The following is a 21,740-nucleotide window of genomic DNA, read 5'->3' on the forward strand; positions in this document are numbered from 1 at the left end:
GTGGCAATGACCATACTTTAAGCAGACTTCAGGCCAATTTTTATTATTTATCAGACATATCAGACTAAGCTTATTTATTAGAATTGCATCCTGCCTATTATTCAGCAGTGTATGTAGCATTCCCTTTCCACAACAACCCTGTGAAATAGGCTGGGAAGAGTGACTGGCCCAAAGTCAGCCAATGAACTTCTGTGGTTGAAGAAGAACGAGAACAATGTTTCCCAACCTTGGCAACTTCAAGCAGTGTGGACTTCAGCTCCCAGAATTGAAGCTGTAGCTGGCTGTGCTTGTTACCCTTAATTTAATCTCTGCTTGTGGATTACAGCCCCGCATCTATCTGCCAGTCAAAAACTGTAAAGCTATTTAATCCATAACGCAGCTGGATCTCCGACCAGGACCCAGTGGGTTAGCAGAACAGGTAAACCCAGTCAGAATATAGATTATTTGGTGTTGGTATAGGAGTGTTTGGTAGAGCCAATCAGGTGTACATTATTCAGTAGTTATGATAAATTAAACCACAGCTTAACCACAATGTGTAAAAATGTTGTTTTCCTTTGAACTTGTGGTTTTCTTCACAGATCTGCAGGTGAAAAATGACTCAGAGGCAGCCAAGACAAAACAATTGTATAAACATAAAAAACGGATGAAAGCCAGGCCACGTCTTGATGCACAAATAGCCGGTGGGTTATTTTTTTAGAAATACGAAGGCTACTGCCTAATTTGAAGAAAGGATGATGCGCAGGGGTGTCCACAAGGATGACAAAAAGTCAAGATGGTGGCCACGACTGGGTAACCAAAGCCCCCCCTTCTTTTAATGAGTGTGATATCTAATGTAAAAAAAGGGGCAGGGTTTTGATTGCAGTTGCAGCCACCATCTTGACTTTTTTGACCTCCATGGTGGGCACTCCTGGTGATGCAGGCTACACTTCCATTCCATTGTCTTCTGTGTTCCATTTAGCTCTTCTTAATTCTGCTTAGAAGCAAACATAGATAATTCCAAGACTGGAATCAACACCTTTCTGTTTTTTTACAATTCTCCTTCTCCCCATATAAAACATGGCCCTGAAATCATGAAAAGATCAAGTTTTATTTTCAAGAGAAGTTTTACCGCTGAAGTTTTACTATTAGGAAAAACTTCATTACAGTAAGAATCTGGGTTAACGAAACACAGTTGCTGGGTTCGCATAACCTGTGACTGGGTTCCCACAATGGCAGGTACCCACATGAACCACAAGTGACGTTAACCTACCCTAGTGTGTTGTGTGAACACAGCCAACCGGTAAGAAAAATAGCATGTGGGGTTTCAGATCTGTCTCTGCATTATTTGTGAGGTCTTCGTCCTTGATTGAATAAAGAGCCTTTATCTGCCTCTTGACTCATGGACGTCAAAGACCTTTTATACAGAAACTGTATTTAAGAAGAAATGGTGCAACTGACTGGAATGGAGAAGGGCTTTATCATGTGAAACCTTTCAGCCTGATGGATTGACTGCATTCAAATTTTAACCAGCGACCCTTCAAGCTGGGCCAGATTCAAAATGGCTTGTGCTGTATTATGCTCGATCCCTTGACTTTCCTTGTTGTTTCTCCAGATCCCTCTCACGAGGCAACAGAAGGGAAGGTGTTTGTCCCTGTCTTCTGGGATACTCTTTAGTGCATCCTCTGCCTGGGATTCTGGTGGTCTCCCATCCAAATACTAACCAGACATGGCCCTGCTTGCTTAGCTTCCAAGCCCAGATAAAGCAGCCAGATGCTGCCAATGTGGGGTGAGTTGGGGAAGGCAGAAAAAAACAGGTGACTGCCAGGACATATTTACATCCTGGTTAGATGCAGGTGAGGCCCTTGGCAAGGGAGACTGAAGACTGTTGTTCTCATCATATTATTACTTATTACTTTAATTAGTTACTATTATATTTTCCTTGTTTTAGTTGTGAGCCTCGTGGGGAGTTGGGCGTCATACAAATCTGATAAATAAACGAAGTGGAGAAAGCTCATTTGAAAATTGCCTCTTCTGCCCTTCTCAGTGCATACGGTTGATCCATTTCTTTTTCTCCATTGTTTTTGGTCCCTTGAAATTGGTGTCCGAATAAACAGGGACGCCAGGGAAAGCCCAGCTCTTGAAATGACGCTTGGGATTCTCTTTGAACCAGCAAGTCTTGCTTCCTTGATGTACCCATCTGTGAAATGGGTCCCCTTCCGAATGGCTTGGTGTGAAAAGCCCTGTTGTAGAGGAGCAGCCCTCTGCCTGCCACAAAGAGTCGCAATCTGGGAGAATCATCCTCTGTCCTCCTCTTCCTCTTGCAGGGGAATGGACCTCTTGGTTCAACGTGGACCATCCTGGGGGCGAAGGGGATTTCGAGACGCTGGAGGCCATCCGGTTCTACTACCGCGAACGCGTCTGTGCCCGGCCCCTGTCGATCCAAGTCCGCACCACTAAGTGGGAGCTGCCCGAGGAAGTGGGGGAAGTTGTGCACTACAGCCCTGAAGAGGGCTTCCACTGCCTCAACCAAGAACAGCCCGGCAGCAAGAGCTGCTCCAATTATCACGTCCGATTCCTCTGCCCCATTGGTGAGTGAGGGGCAAGTGTCTGCCTTTATTGCCCTGGCAGAACTCTGATGCCAACTGCCAAGCCAAAGAATTCATTTCCCCTACCAGCCTGGACTGTTGGGCATCCCGCCTTCCTGCTCTGACCTGTGCTTCTCAGTGCTCAAAAAGCCACATTGAGACAGTTATCCATCCCCATACTACCTTGCAGGGTTGTTGTGAGGGCAAAAAGGGAAGATTCATAACTAAGAGAGCCTCTTATCTGCGCCCACAGTGAGATTCTCTTCTCTTGCACTTGAGTGGAAACAAAAATGCAATGCAGCTGTTATTCAAGATGCTCAAGGCCCCCCCTCCCATTTATCATGGCCACAAGCCTATTGAGGTATGATGGACCTAGTGGCTCCATTTATACAACCCACTTAACCTGGTTATTAAGTTAACCCCATTTCTGGATTCACATGAGACACTGAATTGCAAACTAACCCAATGTGGGAATGCACGCAATATGCTAGGCCACAGAAAACAAACAAGCCAATTGAAATTTAAACATTTGGTGCAAATGCCACTACTGTACTAAGTTTTAAGTGAGCTGGATAAGTATGTTGTATAAACTGAGGCAGGAAGCGAACAGCTAAGTGGAAAACTGAACACAAATTTCTTTAGTCCTCATTTGACACTCTACCGGTTCACACAGCCAGTTGAAGCCATTAGAGCAGTGTTTTTCAAACTTGGCAGCTTTAAGATGTGTGGACTTCAACTCCCAGAATTCCCTAGCCAGCATGCTAGCTGGGGAATTCTGGGAATTGAAGTCCATTCAACTTAAAGTTACCAAGTTTAAAAAACACTGCATTAGAGGGTTCAATGCAAACGCTTAAGCTCAGAATAAATGGCATAATTTTCTTTGCGGAGCCTGGACCTTATGGCCTTCTCTCCTGGTCATCTCTGCCATTGGACGTAGTCTGGAGGCCCCCTAAATTTTGGGGGCGGGGTGTTAACTATCTCTCATGAGGATCAGCATCATGAAAAATCCAGGCTTTCTTGAGCGGCCCAGGATTTTTAAACTGATGGGAGCCATTTAATTAGGTTATCAGTTCCCCAAATTCTGATGGTGGGGGCTGGGAGAGATCTGGAGGTACCAACATTTTTAAAAGTGGGGTTTGATCATTCCATCATCGCACTTTTTCTGGATCCATGATGACAGCCAAGCATCCCTCCCCAATACTTAGTAGTTACCCCCTCCAAAAGTAAACAAAGAAATATGGGTGAATCTCTGAGCTTCTTATTTGTCCCCAAAGAAAGAGACAGTAAATCTAACCTCTATTATTTTTGTTTCTGTTCAAGAAGTAGTTCCCCTTCATGCATCTTTCTAAAACTCACCCTGCCTTCTAACAGCGAACTCATTAAAAGCAACTGGACTATTTTGTTGTTTATTCGTTCAGTCGCTTCCGACTCTTCATGACTTCATGGACCAGCCCACGCCAGAGCTTCCTCTCGGTCGTCAGCACCCCCAGCTCCCCCAGGGACGAGTCCGTCACCTCTAGAATATCATCCATCCATCTTGCCCTTGGTCGGCCCCTCTTCCTTTTGCCCTCCACTCTCCCTAGCATCAGCATCTTCTCCAGGGTGTCCTGTCTTCTCATTATGTGGCCAAAGTATTTCAGTTTTGCCTTTAATATCATTCCCTCAAGTGAGCAGTCTGGCTTTATTTCCTGGAGTATGGACTGGTTTGATCTTCTCGCAGTCCAAGGCACTCTCAGAATTTTCCTCACTCCACAAAACAAGACATTTCAACAGGCTTGGTGAAATCTGAGATTTACAAAAGTATAAACTCATTTAGGAAGAAAAGCATTGTTCCTCACTTGTGAAGAGTTTACTGCCCAAACCATCACAGTTCTAGACACAATTCACTTCCTAAGTTACTTTTCCACTTAATTTGTCCCGTCCAACAGATCCTGTGAAGAGGCTGGGATGGTCAAGTTGGTCTCCCTGGAGCGCCTGTTCCCAAACCATGTGTGGCCTCAGTGGCATTCAAACCAGACACCGAACCTGTTTGAAGAACTCTGCACCAGTGCTGGGGCAGCTGTCAGAATGCCCTGGGAAATCCATGGAACGTCAGACCTGCCAATCTGAACCCTGCCAAGGTACCAGGCACTCTGTAGGGTCGGAGTGTCTGGGGGTAATTCACTTCTTTCTAGATTAGTGTTTCTCAGCCTTGGCAACTTGAAGATGTGTGGACTTCAACACCCAGAATTCCCCAGCCAATATGCTGTCTGGGGAATTCTGGGAGTTGAAGTCCACACATCTTCAAGTTGTCAAGGTTGAGAAACACTGTTCTAAATTAATGTGAGCATCTGTGCAATTTATTCATTGACAATCAGTGGGAGTTGTAGGACACCCCCACCCACCTACTGTCTCTTCTTATAAGTTAGATTTGGCCTGGAGAGACCTTCAAATGGATGATGGCTTCCAATAGGGGACTATCTTTTCTAAAGTAGTAATCTTGACACTGCTCTATAGAAGAGGCATCCTATTTCTAATGCCAGTTCATGTTTCATACTTTCATTCCGTGCATGCACCTTCCTGGGCTGATTTCAAAAGCTTTTTAGGTTCTTGGCCTGAGGCTGGAACAAAATGTCCTCCCCTTCTGGGTGTTTTGAGCTTCACCTGTTGAGTGGAATCCATCCAAGGAGGCAATAGGGAGAAAGGGGGGGTCCAAAGAAAGAAAAGGTGTGGAGCCAGTGACTTTAACTCTGTTGCCCCCATCTTTCGCCCCTCCAAAAATGGCTCTTGGTCTCTCAACTATGAAGGCAATATATTTGTGGATGTCAAGGTGTCCACAGATACCATCCTTGGCACTTGCTGAGCTCCTTGTCAAACCTGTTTATTCATGTATTATTTATTTGTCAGTGTTATTCCCTACCTTTTTTCCAGGAAGCCAAGGCACCTTTCTTCAACAAACCCACGTTGGGGCTGCTCCCATCAGCCCCCAAACAACCTGTGAGATGGGTTGGGCTGAACAAATGACTGACCCAGAGTCCCCTGGGAGTTCTGTGGCTGAGGGGGGGCTTGAACCCAGCTCTCCCCACTCTTAGTCCAGCATCTTCCCTACTGCACCACTCTGGCCCTTGGACTGAGAGAGAAGAACAGGCCCAAAGTCTTCCAGGGAGGCTCTGTAGCTGGAGGGGGGGGGACTTGAATCCAGCTCTCCCCACTCCTAACCCAGCAGCTTCCCCACTCCCCCACACTGACTCTCTTTTAAACATTCTTCTAAAGAAAAAGAATAATAAATGGGAAGCTGACTGTGTTCAAAACAAATCACCAGCTTCTAACATGATCTTTATTTCCAAGGGTGCCTCTGGGTCCACAGCGGTCACAGAAAATTATTCGGGCCAGGGCAATAGCCTTTGGAAGAATGGCAGAATGAAAATTCAGTTTTCCCCCTGCAAAATAAAGCCCTATTTTCATTTGTGACATTTTGGCTCCCCTCAACTTACTTTAATTTCTGATTGGGGTAGGGATGGGGAACACGGGAAACTGGTGGCAGCTAAGATTTAGGTAGGGTGTGTATAGACTCTCTTATTAACAGAAAGAAGCATATTTTATTAAAGACTCTTCTCACCCCTCCTTTTTGATTCATCCACCGATGTTTTTCCATCCGTATCCTTTTGTGTGCGTGTGTGTCTTCAAGTCATTTTTTGACTCCTGGTGACTGCCTGGATAAGTCCCTGCAGTTTTCTTGGCCACACTTTTCAGAAGTGGTTTGCCATTGCCTCCTTCATAGGGCTGAGAGAGTGTGACTGGCCCAAGGTCACCCAGCCAGCTTCGTGCCTAAGGCGGGACTAGACGTCACAGTGTCCCAGTTTCTAGCCTGATGCCTTAACCACTAGACCAAACTGGCTCCTGAGATCTGAAATGCCATCTAGATTTTTCCTCTGTGAAGCCAGCTACATTTTTCAAGGCAGGAGAATGCTCTGCTTGCCTGGGCAGTGAACACACAGCTCCGCCACGCCCCTGCCCAGGGTCAAGACATCACCTGCATGGAATGTTAGCAATGGCCTTGCGGTCTCCAAAGGGCCAAAGAGCTTCTGCTTTTATGGGCAAAGCAATTCCTTTTTAATTAACATTATCCCTGCCAACACATGTTTTCTGCCAAGTACATTTTTGGGCAGGCATTAAACATTCTTGTTCAGAAGTTCTGACACTCGATCCCTTGTTCTGATGGGGCTAAGAAGTGAATTTGACCCCTATGCACACACACATATATCAACTTCGTCTTCAATTCTTTGTCTAAAATCAATCCAAAATATCAGCCAGGCACAGTGTCTTTTCTTGAGGTTGGTGATGGAAATTCCAGGGATGGCAGCTGACCTATGATGCCCAACCAGGGGTTCTAAGAGAGAAAAATGTGCCGCTGAAAATAAAAAGTGGATCAAATACAGATAGTCCTTGCTTAACAACCATTTGTTTAGTGATGGTTCAGACTTAAAACAGTGCTGAAAAAAACAACTTACAACTGGTCCTCACACTTACGACTGTTGCAGCATCCCCACGGTCGCATGATCATGATCTGGGTACTTGGCAACCAGTTTGCATTTATAACCGTCGCAGCATCCCATGGTCACATGATCACCATTTTTGACCTTCCTGGCCAGCTTCTGGCAAGCAAAATCAATGGGGAACCGTGTGATTCACTTGACCATGTGGTTCACTTAATGACCACATGTTTCACTTAACGACCACCACAAAAAAGTTTGTAAAATTGGGTTGGATTCGCTTTGCTTAGCAACCAAAATTCCGGTCCCAGTTGTGGTCGTTAAACAAGGACTACCTGTAAGTGAAGGTTTTCCCCAGACGTCATTGCCCTGTATGATTTGCTACTCAGTCTTTCTTCCCTCTGAATCTCTGGTGGACAATGGGCTTAATCCTGCCATTATATGCATGAGATCCAGTCGCCTTGACAAAATCTGGCTATATTTGTATAATGTAGCCAGTATGGAGGTGGACTTGGAGAACAGCAACACTGCAATAGGAGAGCTGTGTTAATCTTTGGTAGCCAAAAATCAGAAGTACAGCATATGCTTTTTAATAACATTTGTTAACCAGAAAAGGTGCTACCAGACTCCTTCTGACTTAGGTAATTTGAGGCCAGTCACTCTCTCTGAGACTAATCTACGTCACTGGATTGTTGTTAAAGGTAAAAATGAAAAGGAATGCTATTTATCCTGCCAACTGCTAGAGCTAAGGTGGGATATCAATCCAATGGATAAAGAAGTATCATTTTGCCAAAATGATTGATTTATTCCTATTTATTTTCCCGAAGGCACATTTGCTTCCTCTTCCTAAACCTATTTAAAACCTTTATTAACACATAAGATCTCTTATATTACTTTTCTGTGCTGCCTTTTGAGGACTGAACAATTCAATCCTTCCTGTTTTCTCACACAGTTGTCATTTTTGCTACTATATTATTAACTTCCTCTTCAGCCTAAAAAAAGCCTCCCAGAGTGTTTTGCAAAAGTCAGGGCTAAGGTAGCTCCTGCTTTTAGACTTATACTAGAAAAGGCCAACCCAAGAGGAAATGGAGTTGGGAGGATAGAAGAAAAAAAAAAAGAGTTGAGCACTTGTTCCTCATTATGTTCTTGTACCTTCTTCTTCTTCTCTACCCAATGGATGGTGCTAAATGGTCCTCTCCTTTGCCGTTCTGTTCTTCCAAGGAAAGATGGTACAGCCCTCCAGTAGTTCTTAGAGCCAGTTTGGTGTAGTGATTAAGGCACTAGGCTAGAAACTGGGAGGCCATGAGTTCTAGTCCCAACTTGGGCACAAAGCCAGTTGGGTGACCCTGGCCAGTCACTCTCTCTCAGCCCTAGGAAGGAGGCAATGGCAAACCACTTCGGAAAAACCTTGCCAAGAAGACTGCAGGGAATTGTCCAGGCAGTCTCTGAGAATCGGACATGATTGAACAGATTACAAAAAAAAGGCAGACATTGTCTTAGGGCAAAACTCCAGCATTCTCTCTGTTCAAAATGTGAGCTGAAGGCTTTGGATTGGAGAAACAAGCCAACCGCTTGTTTCTTTTTGCTTACCATGAAACACTATTTCAAAATTTGTTGGGAGAGGCATTGAACTTTTACTTGGTTCAATGCACATGATTTTTGCATAAGTCATAGAATAAGTTCTTACCAAAAAAACAACAACAACAAACCCAGTGTTTGTGATTTGGGAATAGAGGCTGGAGCGGGAGGAAAAGAAAAACAGGACTGTCATCAGCAATTCCAAAGGAGCTTTGCCAATGCAAGATTGGGCAGGGGGCATAAGGCCCCCTTAATCTTCAGGCATGGCTTGTGGCAGAGGCAAAAGGTTCCTTGTCCCAAGAGATTTGACATTCCAAAGGAACCTTCACATCCTTCCCTGGGGTTGGGACTGAATCTGAAGACCATCAGTATAATACTGTATGCATTCACGAAAATTACAGTAAGATTTTTTTAGTGATGGGAACCCATGGATCTCTGTTTTGTATAGAGAAGTACATGTGTACACAACAGTGGCATGTTATTATATGAACATACCTCAAGTGGAACTCTTTCATGGGATGTCAAATAAACAGGGATAAAATTGGTCCCCAAGTTTTCTTGATCACAGATTTTAAAGCACAGAGTCCTCTGATTTCCAGAGGATTCAGTCCAAGCGTAGGACTGAGGTCAAGTATGCCAGTTCCAGAAACCTTTGGGTGTGTTGTTCCATGACGGCAAATGCATGATTGATTACTAATGACAGTGGCTTCTCCGACCCTCAGAACTCAAATGGAGCCATTGGGGGCCCTGGAGTCCGTGCTCAAAAACATGTGGCAGTGGCGGGAAGCAAGTGCGTCGTCGAAGGTGCCAAAAAACTAAACACACGCATTGTGTTGGGCGTCCCTTGGAGGTGCAGACATGCTCTGACATACCTTGTCCAGGTAATTTACATCTCAGGATGTATTTAACCTTTATTCAAAGCCCCTGAACATGTATTCAGATTTTCTCCCTCCACTTTGTAGTCTGTCTTCCTCCCTCCCTCCCTCCCTCCCTTCCATTTTACCTCTGCTCTGCAACACTCGTATGCAACAGTAAAATCCACCATACACAAGCATGTACGCACACAAAAATACAACTGTATAAACTATACTTGTTCTCTTGCATTGTTTTATTAACACCTACCAGTTTGTGTCAGTGTAAATTCCAACTAATCGAACTGGATATGTGCCAGTTGTAGGACTAATTTGAACAATATGATTGGTAGAGCAAACGTCTGAAATCTGAAGAATGCAAGTGGAGGAAATACAGAAACTCCCAACAGGAATTCCTTTGGATAAGTCTGGAAGCGTGTTGTTGTCCAGCATATGACAGTTTTACTGAAGGGAAACCCAGTTTCTGAACTGCACAATGTTTTGAATCACAAGCTAATTAACAAGCTGTGATTGCACAGCATTCTTAGGCATGAAAAACTAACTATGCATAAAACTAACTAAGCTCAGGAGTGTCTTCTGAGGGTGGGGTGAGCCGAGGTGTCTGTTGCCCGTGTGCAAAGACTCGGCCCTTTGTATATGCAGAGTGGGGCTTCAATTGTGCAGCCACACCCATCATCTTGCCTTTTTACTCTCACTTTGCAGACACCCCTGGCCAAGCTTCATATAGTACATTGAACAAATGCGGTTGCTAGGTTTTTAATCAAGTTGTTTTAAACAATTGTACCGTACCAGCCTGTGTGGGCACGATCTTCTTTGGATGAAGAAGCAGACATGGAGCTTAGGAAAGAAGGTAGAAGCTTCCTGTAAGAATAGCAAGCTGGTCAGAGTGGACGTGGTCAAAGCATCATTTTTAGCATCCTTCGGAATTTTCTGTACCAAGCTTCTGACTTTGGACAGCACAATTGTCAGAAATGAACGAATCAGTTTCCTGCCATTTTGAACACACATGGCCTGTAACTGATTGATTGATTGATTATGTGCCATCTAGTCATTTCTTACTCCTAGTAACATAGATAGATTTTCTCCAGGATGATCTTTCCATAACCTGTTCTTTCAGGTCTTCCAACATTCCCCCATTGCCACTGTAACTGAGTCCATCCATCTTGCTGCTGGTCGGCCTCCTCTTCTCTTTCCTTCCACCTTTCCCAGCATTAGAGCCTTCTCCAGAGAGCTGGGTCTTCGCATCATGTGTTCAAAATAGGATAATTTGAACCTGGTCATTTGTGCCTTGGGTTGATTTGGCTTTTCCAGGGTAAGCAAACAAGATCACTCCCCTTGGAAAGCGAAAAAACAAACAAAAAAATCCAGAGCTTGCCCTTATGTGACTTGTGTGTGCATATTTCTGTGGCCCTCACTGTCCCCTCCACCTAATTTTTAAGGGCAGCTTTTGGCTTTGGCTGCAGAAAGGTGCCCAGTATTCCCTATTTTGCTACATCATCCAGGCTTCTTGGAAGCCCCTTTCCCCCCAGGATTGCTGTATCTCTTGCAAAAAGCTAGCAGACCTCAATTCCTTATAAGTTTCCTTCTCTAACAGGCCTGACTCTTAATGCACCCTCCTGCTTCTCTCTTCCTAGCTTGCCAGCTCAGCTGCACCATCGGCATCCCCAACAAGGACTGCACCAGCTGCATTTGTCCCGACCACACACTCTTGGGCACTGTACGGAGGGCTAATGGGATGGCCCTTGCCGGTGCCCAGATATCCCTCACAGACCAACCTCAAGCCCCCTTGGTCCAAAGCAATCGTTGGGGTCAGTTCACTATCCGGGGCATCTGTGCCGGAAATAGCACCAACGTCCGTGCTGAGCTCGAGCGCTTTGCACCAGGTAGTGCCTCTCCTGTCGTCAATGGCTCTGGGACCTCTTTGGTGGAGATTCTACTCCACAGACTTGGTAAGTGCAATGTGGGGCCAGGCTTGGGATGGGAAAATAGGGGGAGATCTCAGCTTGCAGGGAAGAAATCTCCAAAAAGCACCAAGACGGGTTTTATTTGCAGGAATGGTAAGTCTTGGGTGGCATTTAATGTGGCTCCCAACCTCAAAGCTGTGAATATTAAAGCCCAATGGTGCGAAACACGCTTTTCCTGAATAAGCTGATAAAACTGATTGTTTGGGGCTCCAGGTCAAGCCAAAGGACAAACCATGCTGGCTGGGGAATTCTGGGAGTTGAAGTCCAGACATCCTAAAGTTGCCAAGGTTGAGAAACACTACACTGGATGCTTCATACCTGCAGTTCCAGACAGCCAATGGACAGGGAGAGGAACTTCATGGGGAACGACTTTAGTATGCAAGACAAACTGCCCATTCAGCTACTGGTGGCTTGTTTTGAGATGGGGCTTGGTGTGCTAAACCCTTTCTCAAAACATGCCACCAGGCAACTGATGGATGGCTTGTTTGAGGTGTGATGTAGTCTTCTTTTCAAAGGGCTGTATTGAAACAAGCCGCCAGACCTTGGGTGATAAAAACCACTTTACCAGACATCCCCCAACTCCCATCCATTTGCTATCAGGCTACATCTTTGAGTCAGGGCAGCCAATCAGGCTGCCAGGCAGGGTGGGGGCTGCGTGGTGATCCAGCTTTTCCTGTTTTACTGGGCAGGCTCTAATCCCTCAAACCAGGGCATTTTAACTAAGATCTGCCATGGCAGTTGTTTCCACAAGAAGATGTTGCCACTGTCCCTTTTGATCCGTACCCAATAAACATGAGAAAGCTAATTTGCCCCCACCCACCTGGTAGATCAGCTGGTACCAGGTTTTGACAAAGGCTAAACCTGTGGGCCTAATTAATGGTTCTGCCTATTATTCCCCGCATACTTGAAATCAGGACACCACTGTCTGGCAGCAGGCTGGAATAGAGGCTACTGAGGCAGGCTTGGGGTTGGCACTGGGGACAGCAGAGTTTATGCTCAAGAGTTGGGTAGGCAGCATTTTAACTGAACTCTGGCAAAAGGCTCTGAGTCTGACTACTGAATTAACCCATTTTCTGAGCTCTTCCAATTGGCCCATAAAGCAACGCCAAAGCAGGCTGAGTTTGTACTAAGTCAGGAAAAAAGAAAACACTAACCTTGTTCAATAGTGCTTTGTGTGACTGCACCTGCTAGAAGTAAACTGTGTTGTGTAACACTTCCTTGAAAGTCACAAAACCTGTGACAAACTGCACATGGCTCAGCTCTGGAATTAATGTTGGAAAATGTCCTAGATAAACTGGAAGTCGGCTAGCCAAGTTGGAGGTGTAGCAAACCCATAAAGCACTGAAGGAAGGCGAAGGGAAAACTCGTCATCCATAAATTGCCTGTTTTGGTGAGGCAAATGTACTTTTAACAGATTAATCTTTTTGTTTGTCCCCTTCCCTTCCCTTCCTTTTGCTTTTTCTATCTTTGTTGTTCTTTCTTCCTCCCTCCCCCTCCCTCGCTCTCCCCTCCCTTTGCCTCCCCTCCCCTTTATCTATTTTTATTGTCCTCCCCCTCCCTCCCCCTTTATCTTTGTTGTCCTTCCTCCCTCCCTCCCTCCCTCCCTTTTCCCCTCCACTTCCCTCCCCTTTGTCTATCTTTGTTGTTCTTTTTTCCTTCCTTCCTTCCTCCCTCTCCTCTCCTCCCCTCCCCTTTATCTATCTTTGTTCTTTTTTTCCTTCCTTCCTCCCTCCCTCCCTCTCCTCCCCTCCCCTTTATCTATCTTTGCTGTCTTTTTTTCCTTCCTTCCTTCCTCCCTCCCTCCCTCTCCTCCCCTCCCCTCCCCTCCCCTTTATCTATCTTTGCTGTCCTTTTTTCCTTCCTTCCTTCCTCCCTCTCCTCTCCTCCCCTCCCCTTTATCTATCTTTGTTCTTTTTTTCCTTCCTTCCTCCCTCCCTCCCCTCCCCTCCCCTTTATCTATCTTTGCTGTCCTTTTTTCCTTCCTTCCTTCCTTCCTCCCTCTCCTCTCCTCCCCTCCCCTTTATCTATCTTTGTTCTTTTTTTCCTCCCCCCCTCCCCCCTCCCCCCTCCCCTTTATCTATCTTTGCTGTCCTTTTTTCCTTCCTTCCTTCCTTCCTCCCTCTCCTCTCCTCCCCTCCCCTGCTCTTCCCTCCATGGCAGAACAAGTTTACATGGTGACCAATCCTGAATCAAAAGTGAGGATGGTTGGAGAAAAAGCGAGGTTCTGCTGCAGTGCCCAAGGCACCCCTGAGCCCAAAAAGTATTACTGGTGAGTCATGCTGAGGGTAGAACTGAGAGAGCAGAGGAAGACTCCTACTGTAACTTGAACTGTGTCTGACTCATTCTCTGAGAATAAAGGGCTGAAATGATGGAGGGAGCAACAAAGAGGATGCACAAGACTCAACCTCTTTCGCTTGCTACTATCATTTTTGCCTTACAGCCCTCTCCTTATGGGAAGAAGTTGTAATCACATCCCTGGCACTTGCTCTTGTTTTTAGCTTCTTGTGTACTATCTAGCTATAAACCCAACAGACATCCCTGTACAATAAGTCAGTGCTATCTACCATTTTGCAGACGGGAAGACTGAGGCTAGTGCTAGCATACAGGAAAATCTGGATGCCTGCTAGGTGGAAGCGAAGTTAGAGTTTTCTGCATCTTTTTGCTGCCATCTAGTGATCAACTATTTTTTCGCAGCCCAGATCTCTGAGGCTGAAGATCAGCTGGTCTAACATTTCATAGGGAAAGCAAGATTCAAATTTATTTCTCAACTTTAAACCTGCCATTCTTAACTGAGACTCTCAGCAGTTTAAGAGCATCAAACAACAACAACAACAACAACAACAACAACAACAACAACAACAACAACAACAGAGAAAGAGCAGGCCAATTAAAACATAAGCCTTAAAACAAACTGTTAAAAGTTAATGTCAGTCAGTCTTGGGCCTCCTGTCACTCACCTGAGACCCTTCAAAACAGCTTTTCAGTAGATGCCAGAAGACTATTGGGACATCCTGATAAATCGCTAAATTTGCTGGCCTCTAGTCTCAACCACTTTGAGTCCAGTAAAGGCTGCCAGTAAGAACTGGCATTTCCCTCCCCCAAACTCTCAAAACCCAGCAAGGTTTTATGGAGCCAAATACATAAAACGATTCCCCATATGTTTGTTTGAAAAACAAGACTATAAAAGTTGGGATTATAAAACTGGGGAACATATATCAAAGAATTTCTGAACATGTCACCAAAATATCCCTCCTACCAGTACAAAATAAAGGAACTCTTTGTTTGTGTGTTTGTGGATACTGGCACCCTCCCCCAAACACACACACACACACACACACAGAGTCATGTTCACTGTTTCAATGTAGTTCATACATCGTAACGTTTCACATGCCATGGCGCTGACGCGCGTTTCTGTTTGGGAGGGAGCTGCTGTGAGACCTTGTACCAAGCTCTGTATCTGTGTTCCTTACAATGGAATGTGTTTGGGTTATGTTCTCTGCTCAAGGACTTTTCCCGCGGACCATCAGAAGCTGTTAGGAGCACCTGGGATTGTGGACTTGGGAAGATTCTACGGGGGGAGGGATCTCATTTGCACCGAGGGTTTTTAGTTTGCATTTGGCGCGCTTTCATCATTCTCAGCTTTCTCTGTGATCCTGCACACTATTCTTTAATAAATCAGATATCTTTGAAACCCTGCTTATGAGTCTGATGTCCATTAGAATAGGCAATCCTTACACACACATGATTGCAGAACATTTCAAGTTACAGGTTGAACTGACATAAAATCAATTTAGAAGCTGGGATAACAAAAGAGACAAACTTCTGGTTCCTTGGCAATGTGCCCTTTCTGTTCAAGCTGATGCGCCTAGTGCCATACCACCACTTCACCAAGCTTTCTAAACTGAACTTTCTAAATTCTTTTTTAAAAATGTCAAAACCAATGGCAGGGTAAGCTAAAGGTGAGGATGATGGGTGGAAATGATGTATTTGTCTAGATTCACTTTCTTGGATGGGGGAACACCAGAAGTCCAAGGACCGTTGGCTAGCTTGGGAAGTGAAAAATGTCCTGGAGAGCAGTGAATGCCACAAGCAGCTTTTGCTGCCAAGAAAAGGACATATTCATATAGTCGGTATGAGCTGAGCCTGATTGTGGCAATCCTTACATTTATTTACCTCATCCCAAGATCTCCATATGCCATGCACAAAACAGTGAGGATAGTTGTGGTTTAATGCAAACTGGCTTCTGAGGGTTTGGGAAGTGTGGGAGTCACCAAAGAAGAAGATGGTTGCTGCCAATCCAAATATAAGTGGTTTTTTTTTTCCTTTCCGCCTCTCTCCATCCTCTTCTGTTTCTCTAGGTATCATAACGGGACACTCCTGAACTGGAAAGCATACAATTACAGCAGCAGCTTGGTGCTACGGGACTTGGGGACTTACCAAGCTGGCTTGTACCATTGCAAAGCCAGCAACAACCACAGTTCTGTCAAATCCTCTGTTGCCCATTTGACAGTGATTAGTAAGTAGGTGCTTTTTTGTGACAGGACCCTCCTGTAATATCTGGTTTCAGTGTAATGTGGTTTGCTTGGGCTTGGCTTAGTAATGGGTGAACATAACTACTGTACTATATGAATCATAATGCGTGTCTTATTTATTTCTTCAATTAATTCCTAAGGCTGCCCACTCTCCCGCGATTCTGAGCAGCTTATAAAGGATTGAAAGATCATAACAGTGTGTGTGCGTGTGTGTATCAGTATATATCTATATCTATATCTATATATCAGTATGTATGTGTACACACACACACACAAACACCGTTATGAGAGAGAGAGAGAGAAAGATGGAGAGGTGCCTTTGAGTCAGTGTTGACTCCTGGCAACTGCCTGGACAAGTCCCTGCAGTTTTCTTGGCAAGCTTTCAGAAGTGGTTTGCCATTGCCTGCTTCCTAGGGCTGAGAAAGAGTGACTGGCCCAGCATTGCCCAGCTGGCTTTGTGCCTAAGGCGGGACTAGAACTCAGTCTCCTGGTTTCTGGCTTGATGCCTTAACCACTACATCAAACTGGCTCTCGTAACAGTAAAATAGCATAATATTTATTTACAATAAGAGGCAACTGTGCTGAGGAGGAAAACAAGATCAAATGCCACTATTCAATCTTGGCATGTTGGAACCCAAACATTTGTTGACTGTTGAGTTAACCATGGTTAAACAAACTATGGCTTAGCATTGTGTATGAACTAGGCCAATGTGCTGCATGTATTCCCTAACAGGAAAATAACAGCTGGGGGCAGAGGGCTGTTCTAAATTGCTTATGATTCCTAATTCTGTGAAATTTGGGGTTGCTGAGCCCAGAAAGAGGTGTTTCTCTGCCATGACCTTGATCCTTTGGAACAGCTTTGCCTTGGAAGTCAGACTGGCCTCAACATTGGCTGGAAACGAGTTAAGAGGGAACTTTCCTGGAGTCCTTTTTTAAGTGAGACAAGTCCACAATTTATTTTCTTTAAACTGCTTCAGTTTTAGAGTGAATGTTAATTATTTTTAGTTTAATCCTTATATTTTTCATGTTTTGCATTTTACCATTGATGTTTTATGGTCTTTGTGCATTGCCAAGGAATCTTATAATTGATACACTGGTACAGTAGGACATCAGATTTTCATCAGTAGTTAGAGGTTTCCAGGGGAGGAATGCAGAGAATGTAAACACGCAGCTGTCACTTATGACTGAAAGTGACTGGGAAAGGAAAGCCTACATTACCATTTTTCAGAAGGAAACACAGGAAGAGAAAGAGCTGGATTTGAACCCAAGGAAGATATAAGTTTGGGAATCAATCTTAATAGTCGATGATTATCAACTGTTTGTAATGGTTATTATCCTTGAGTTACAATAAAGATATAGTTCTAGTCACATCTTGTTGAGTTTCTGGTTGTTCCTGGATTGACAGGGACAGTGTTAAGCTTTCTCCTCCTTTTCCTGTCCCTCAGTTCTGCAGTGTGGCTTCAATTTATGATCTATTATTAAGATTAATTGGAAGTGATGGGAAATATCATCATAGACCTGAAATGATTGAATTCCATTCTCTTAGATGACTTTCTGTACAGGTTAGTTGTAGTCTTAGGTGAGGGCTTATCCATTTCCGGCTTTGGGTTGGACCTGACAAAAATTTAAATGAATATAGCAACCAATCTTCAGCCCTGAAGTTATGGTAGATGGTTTCTCCTGAGTGCTACTGGTTCTGAGGAGCAATCAGTTGACTGATAGGAGGTAGCAGAACCTTGAAATAGATATGAACTTGTGTTAGGAAATCTGGAGTCCTCTAGATAGTGCATAACACCTGCATGAAAAATAAGAGTATGGGAGTCAATCATTGAGGTTGATAGAGGTTTTTCCCAGTCTGACCTGGAGATGTTGAGGATTAAAATTAGGAACTTCAGCATGCGAAGCAAATTTTGTTTATAGACCTAGTGTTCTTCCTCTGAAAAGCAACTTTCTAATCCTCTTGATTCTGAATAAAGAACCTATTTTGACAGGACATATTGGCCTGGATCTGAATAACAAGTTAGAAGAGGCTAAAATGAGTTTGGCTAGTTTGTGGTTCAGTAACCCTGCTGCTGAGTTAGTTTACTTGTCAATTTAGTTTTATATAATAGTTAGTTCCCAGACTGATGAAGATTTAGAAGACCATTATATAAAGAGACAGCTGCAGTCTTCTCCATTATCAGGGAAAATCCCTACTTGCTTCCTGGACTACAGGAAGGCTGTTAGAAAGAAAATCAGAAAGTCTCTGCCCTAATATACAAGGAGATATATTGGTTCTAAATAGGAAATAGTCTAATTATTGGAATTCTTGTAACCCCATTCCTTTCATCTCAATAAATCTTGTTAAAGAGAACTCAGCGAGAATCATTCTTAGAAAAGAATTGCTTTCAGCTTTAGGAAGATGAGAAAGAGCCTGACATTTTGAATTTTACAGGACTTCCGTAAGTTTTCAGACTGAAATCTTTCTCAGTGCTGGAGGTCATCTGTATGCTGTGTTACCTTCTCAGGAGTGAGAGATAGCCTGGGAAGCCTCTCTGGATTCTTTGCTACCTGCCTCTTGTAGTGTCTCAGCAACCCACTGTTTGCCTGTTATTCATATCGTCTGCTAAATGTCATGATTCTAATACTTCTGGATCCTAACAGGACACCTAATCTTATCCTCTCTTTTTCTTCTTTCAGGTCCAGATGTTCCAGCATGTAAAGCTCAGCCAGAAGAATACCTCATAAAACTCCCTGATGATTGTTTTCAAGAGGCAACAGGTTCCTACTTTTACAATGTTGGCCATTGTCCCAGTACCCACTGTGCTGGAAACTCTTCAGATGGCCTGCAGTGCCAAGATGCTATACAGCACTGTTGTGGAATACAACGCATGGAAGTGCGAGAGATCCACTGCATGGGTTACATCCTTCCCATTAAAGTGGTTGCAGAGTGTGGTTGTACCATCTGTATTCAGCCCAAAGTTCTGGTCCGGGGCAAAGCGTCAGCAGCTGATGATGGTGAACCCCTCCGTTTTGGTGAGATCTATCTAGGCGCAAAGAAAATTGGCTTCACTGGTTATAATGGCACATTCACAGTAGAAATGCCACCCAACACAGAGAGATTTGTGGTCAAGTTTGTGGATCGGATGCAGAAATTTGTAGATGCTGTCAAGGTTTTCCCATTTGACCAACGTGGTGGGGCTGTCTACCAAGACGTCAAATTGATGAGGAAGAAGAAGCCCATTGACTTGGCAGCAATGGAGACTAACATCATTCCATTGGGAGAAGTAACTGGAGAAAACCCTATTGGAGAGATAATCATCCCACCTGGATCTTTCTTCAGACCTGATGGGCAGGTCTACAATGGGACCGTCAAGGCAAGCATTACTTTTCTGGACCCACGTGACACTGGTACAGTGAGCACTGCCTCCAGTGACCTGAATTTCATCAATGCAGAAGGTGATCTCTTCCCTCTCAGAACATATGGCATGTTTTCAATGGATTTCTGGGAAGAAGAGACACACCAGGGCTTAGAAATTGGGCGGGTGGAGGTAAAGATGGATGCTGACCTCATCAAAACTCTTGAACATGCAGAAAAAATGAAACTCTGGTCCCTCAATCCTAGTACAGGCCTGTGGGAGGAAGAAGCATCCCTCAAGCTAGCCAAGGGGAAACGCAAGAAACGTGAAGAGAGAGCCTTTTTGATTGGCAACTTGGAAGTCCGGGAAAGGCGCCTATTTAATTTGGATGTTGCAGAAAACCGCCGCTGCTTTGTCAAAATCCGGGCATACATCAATGAAAAGTTCAACCCTAGCGAGCAGCTGGAGGGTGTTGTTGTTACCCTCATCAATCTTGAGCCCAGACCCGGTTATCCTTCTAACCCTCGGGCCTGGGGTCGATTTGATAGTGTGGTGACAGGTCCCAATGGGGCATGCTTACCTGCTTTCTGTGATAGCCAGAGGGCTGACGCCTACACAGCCTATGTCACAGCAACCATGGGAGGGGAGGAGTTGGAGGCGGTGCCTTCGAGCCCAAAGCTCAACCCTCGTGCTCTGGGTGTTTCTCAGCCTTACCTCAATAAGCTTGGCTACCAGAGAACTGACCACGAGGACCCTGCCCTAAAGAAGACAGCCTTCAAGATCAACCTCGCCAAACCCAACCAGAACAATATTGATGAGACCAACGGGCCCATTTATGCCTTTCGGAACCTGAAGGACTGTGATCAGGCACCCGTCACAGCCAACCATTTCCGATTTTACCGAGTGGAGGTGGACAAGTATGAATATAATGTGGTGCCTTTTAAAGAGAGTGACCTGACCACTTGGACAGGAGACTACCTCTCCTGGTGGCCTAACCCTCAAGAATTCCGTGCCTGCTATATCAAAGTGAAGATCAACGGGCCTCAAGAATACATGGTGAGGTCACAAAATGTGGGTGGCAGTCATCCAAGGACACGGGGACGACTGTATGGCCTAAGGGATTCCCAGAGCATCCGGGACCGTGACATCTATAACAGCTCAGCAGCCTGTGTTGAATTCAAATGCAGTGGGATGTTGTTTGACCAAGGAATGGTGGACAGGACTGTAGTGTCCATCATCCCGCAGGGGAGCTGCCACCGTACTGCTGTCAACAGCTACTTGGGGGAGTACCTAAGCCGTCACCCGCCTGTGGTGGAAAGTAATGACACTTCCACCTTCACCATGTTGGCGCCAGTGGATCCACTGGGCCACAACTATGGCATCTACACTGTGACTGACCAGAATCCACACCTTGCCAAGGAGATTGCAATCGGGCGCTGCTTTGCTGGCACCTCAGATGGCTTTTCGCGTGAGATGAAGTCCGATCGGGGCACAGCTCTGACTTTCACCTGTCACGAAAAGCCAGTGGGGACCAAGAGCTTCTTCCAACGCCTTCTTGAATCCCCGGCCCAGACGCTGACCCAGATCCGCCGTGAGATGAGAGGCAACGAACAACTCCAGGGCCCTTCTCAAGTGGTGACTTACCCCTCTGGATTACGGACCGTGTTTTCTACACCGCGCCGTCCGAGCCGCCGAAGAAGGGTGGGTACTTCTCCGATCCAACAGTGAGCAGCGTGGAGAAAGATTTGTTAATCTTTCTAATCTGGACGCACTCTGCAGCTCCTCAGGAGGGGTATCCAAGTGGGCGAAACCCATGGTAGCAAGTTTTATTCCCATTACCTTCAGAACACATCTTAAAATGTACTGCACCATAAAGTACGTTTTTCCAATCTCCGTAATCCAACCTGATAATTCTCCCTTCCAGGTCCCACCTGTAGATCTGCTGTGTCCTCAGTTGTCTAAACTGCTAATAGACCACCTGCAGGGCATCCCTGGGAGGTCAAAAATGTCAAGATGACTCCCCCCCCTGTGCAATCAAAGCCCTGCCCCTTTTATGCATATTGTAAAAAAAGGGTGGGGTTTCAACTGCACAGTCATACCCACCATCCCTGATGACCCTACTTTTTTGGTACTCTTTATTTTCCTAAGGAAAATGGTTTCTCATGCAGCATTCCTTTATCAATTCTCTTTTCTGCTCTGCTCACCATTCTTCCTGGATTATGATTTCGCTACAAGCTGATTCCAGAATTGAAGTATGCACGGCTAGCCCTTTTTCATTTTTTTTTCTCCTACTGGCACGTTTCTTTGCCTTTCCTTGCATCACTGCTCAATAGACAGGCCTAGATAAAGAGATTTGATGCACGTGGGGCAGGCCTTCCCTTTGCAGTCTAACAATCCTCCTGTCAATCCCATGTCACCAA

At 45.0% G+C, this 21,740-nt stretch overlaps 2 protein-coding genes across 2 annotated transcripts in view; both read left to right on the forward strand.

Annotated features, from left to right (window-relative positions):
* The window catches only part of ARID3A (AT-rich interaction domain 3A), a 354,333-nt gene that overhangs the window by 306,321 nt on the left and 26,272 nt on the right, over window positions 1-21,740 (forward strand). The window lies entirely within an intron of this gene.
* Window positions 1,209-21,293, forward strand: CILP2 (cartilage intermediate layer protein 2). Its single transcript, XM_063289168.1, has 8 exons — window positions 1,209-1,215; window positions 2,229-2,567; window positions 4,493-4,684; window positions 9,337-9,495; window positions 11,121-11,435; window positions 13,611-13,719; window positions 15,809-15,966; window positions 18,662-21,293. The coding sequence occupies exons 1-8, from the start codon at window positions 1,209-1,211 to the stop codon at window positions 21,046-21,048; spliced, it is 3,666 nt and encodes a 1,221-aa protein (XP_063145238.1). The 3' UTR covers window positions 21,049-21,293.

Source organism: Candoia aspera, chromosome 1 (genome assembly GCF_035149785.1).
Source record: "Candoia aspera isolate rCanAsp1 chromosome 1, rCanAsp1.hap2, whole genome shotgun sequence".
NCBI lineage: Eukaryota > Metazoa > Chordata > Lepidosauria > Squamata > Boidae > Candoia > Candoia aspera.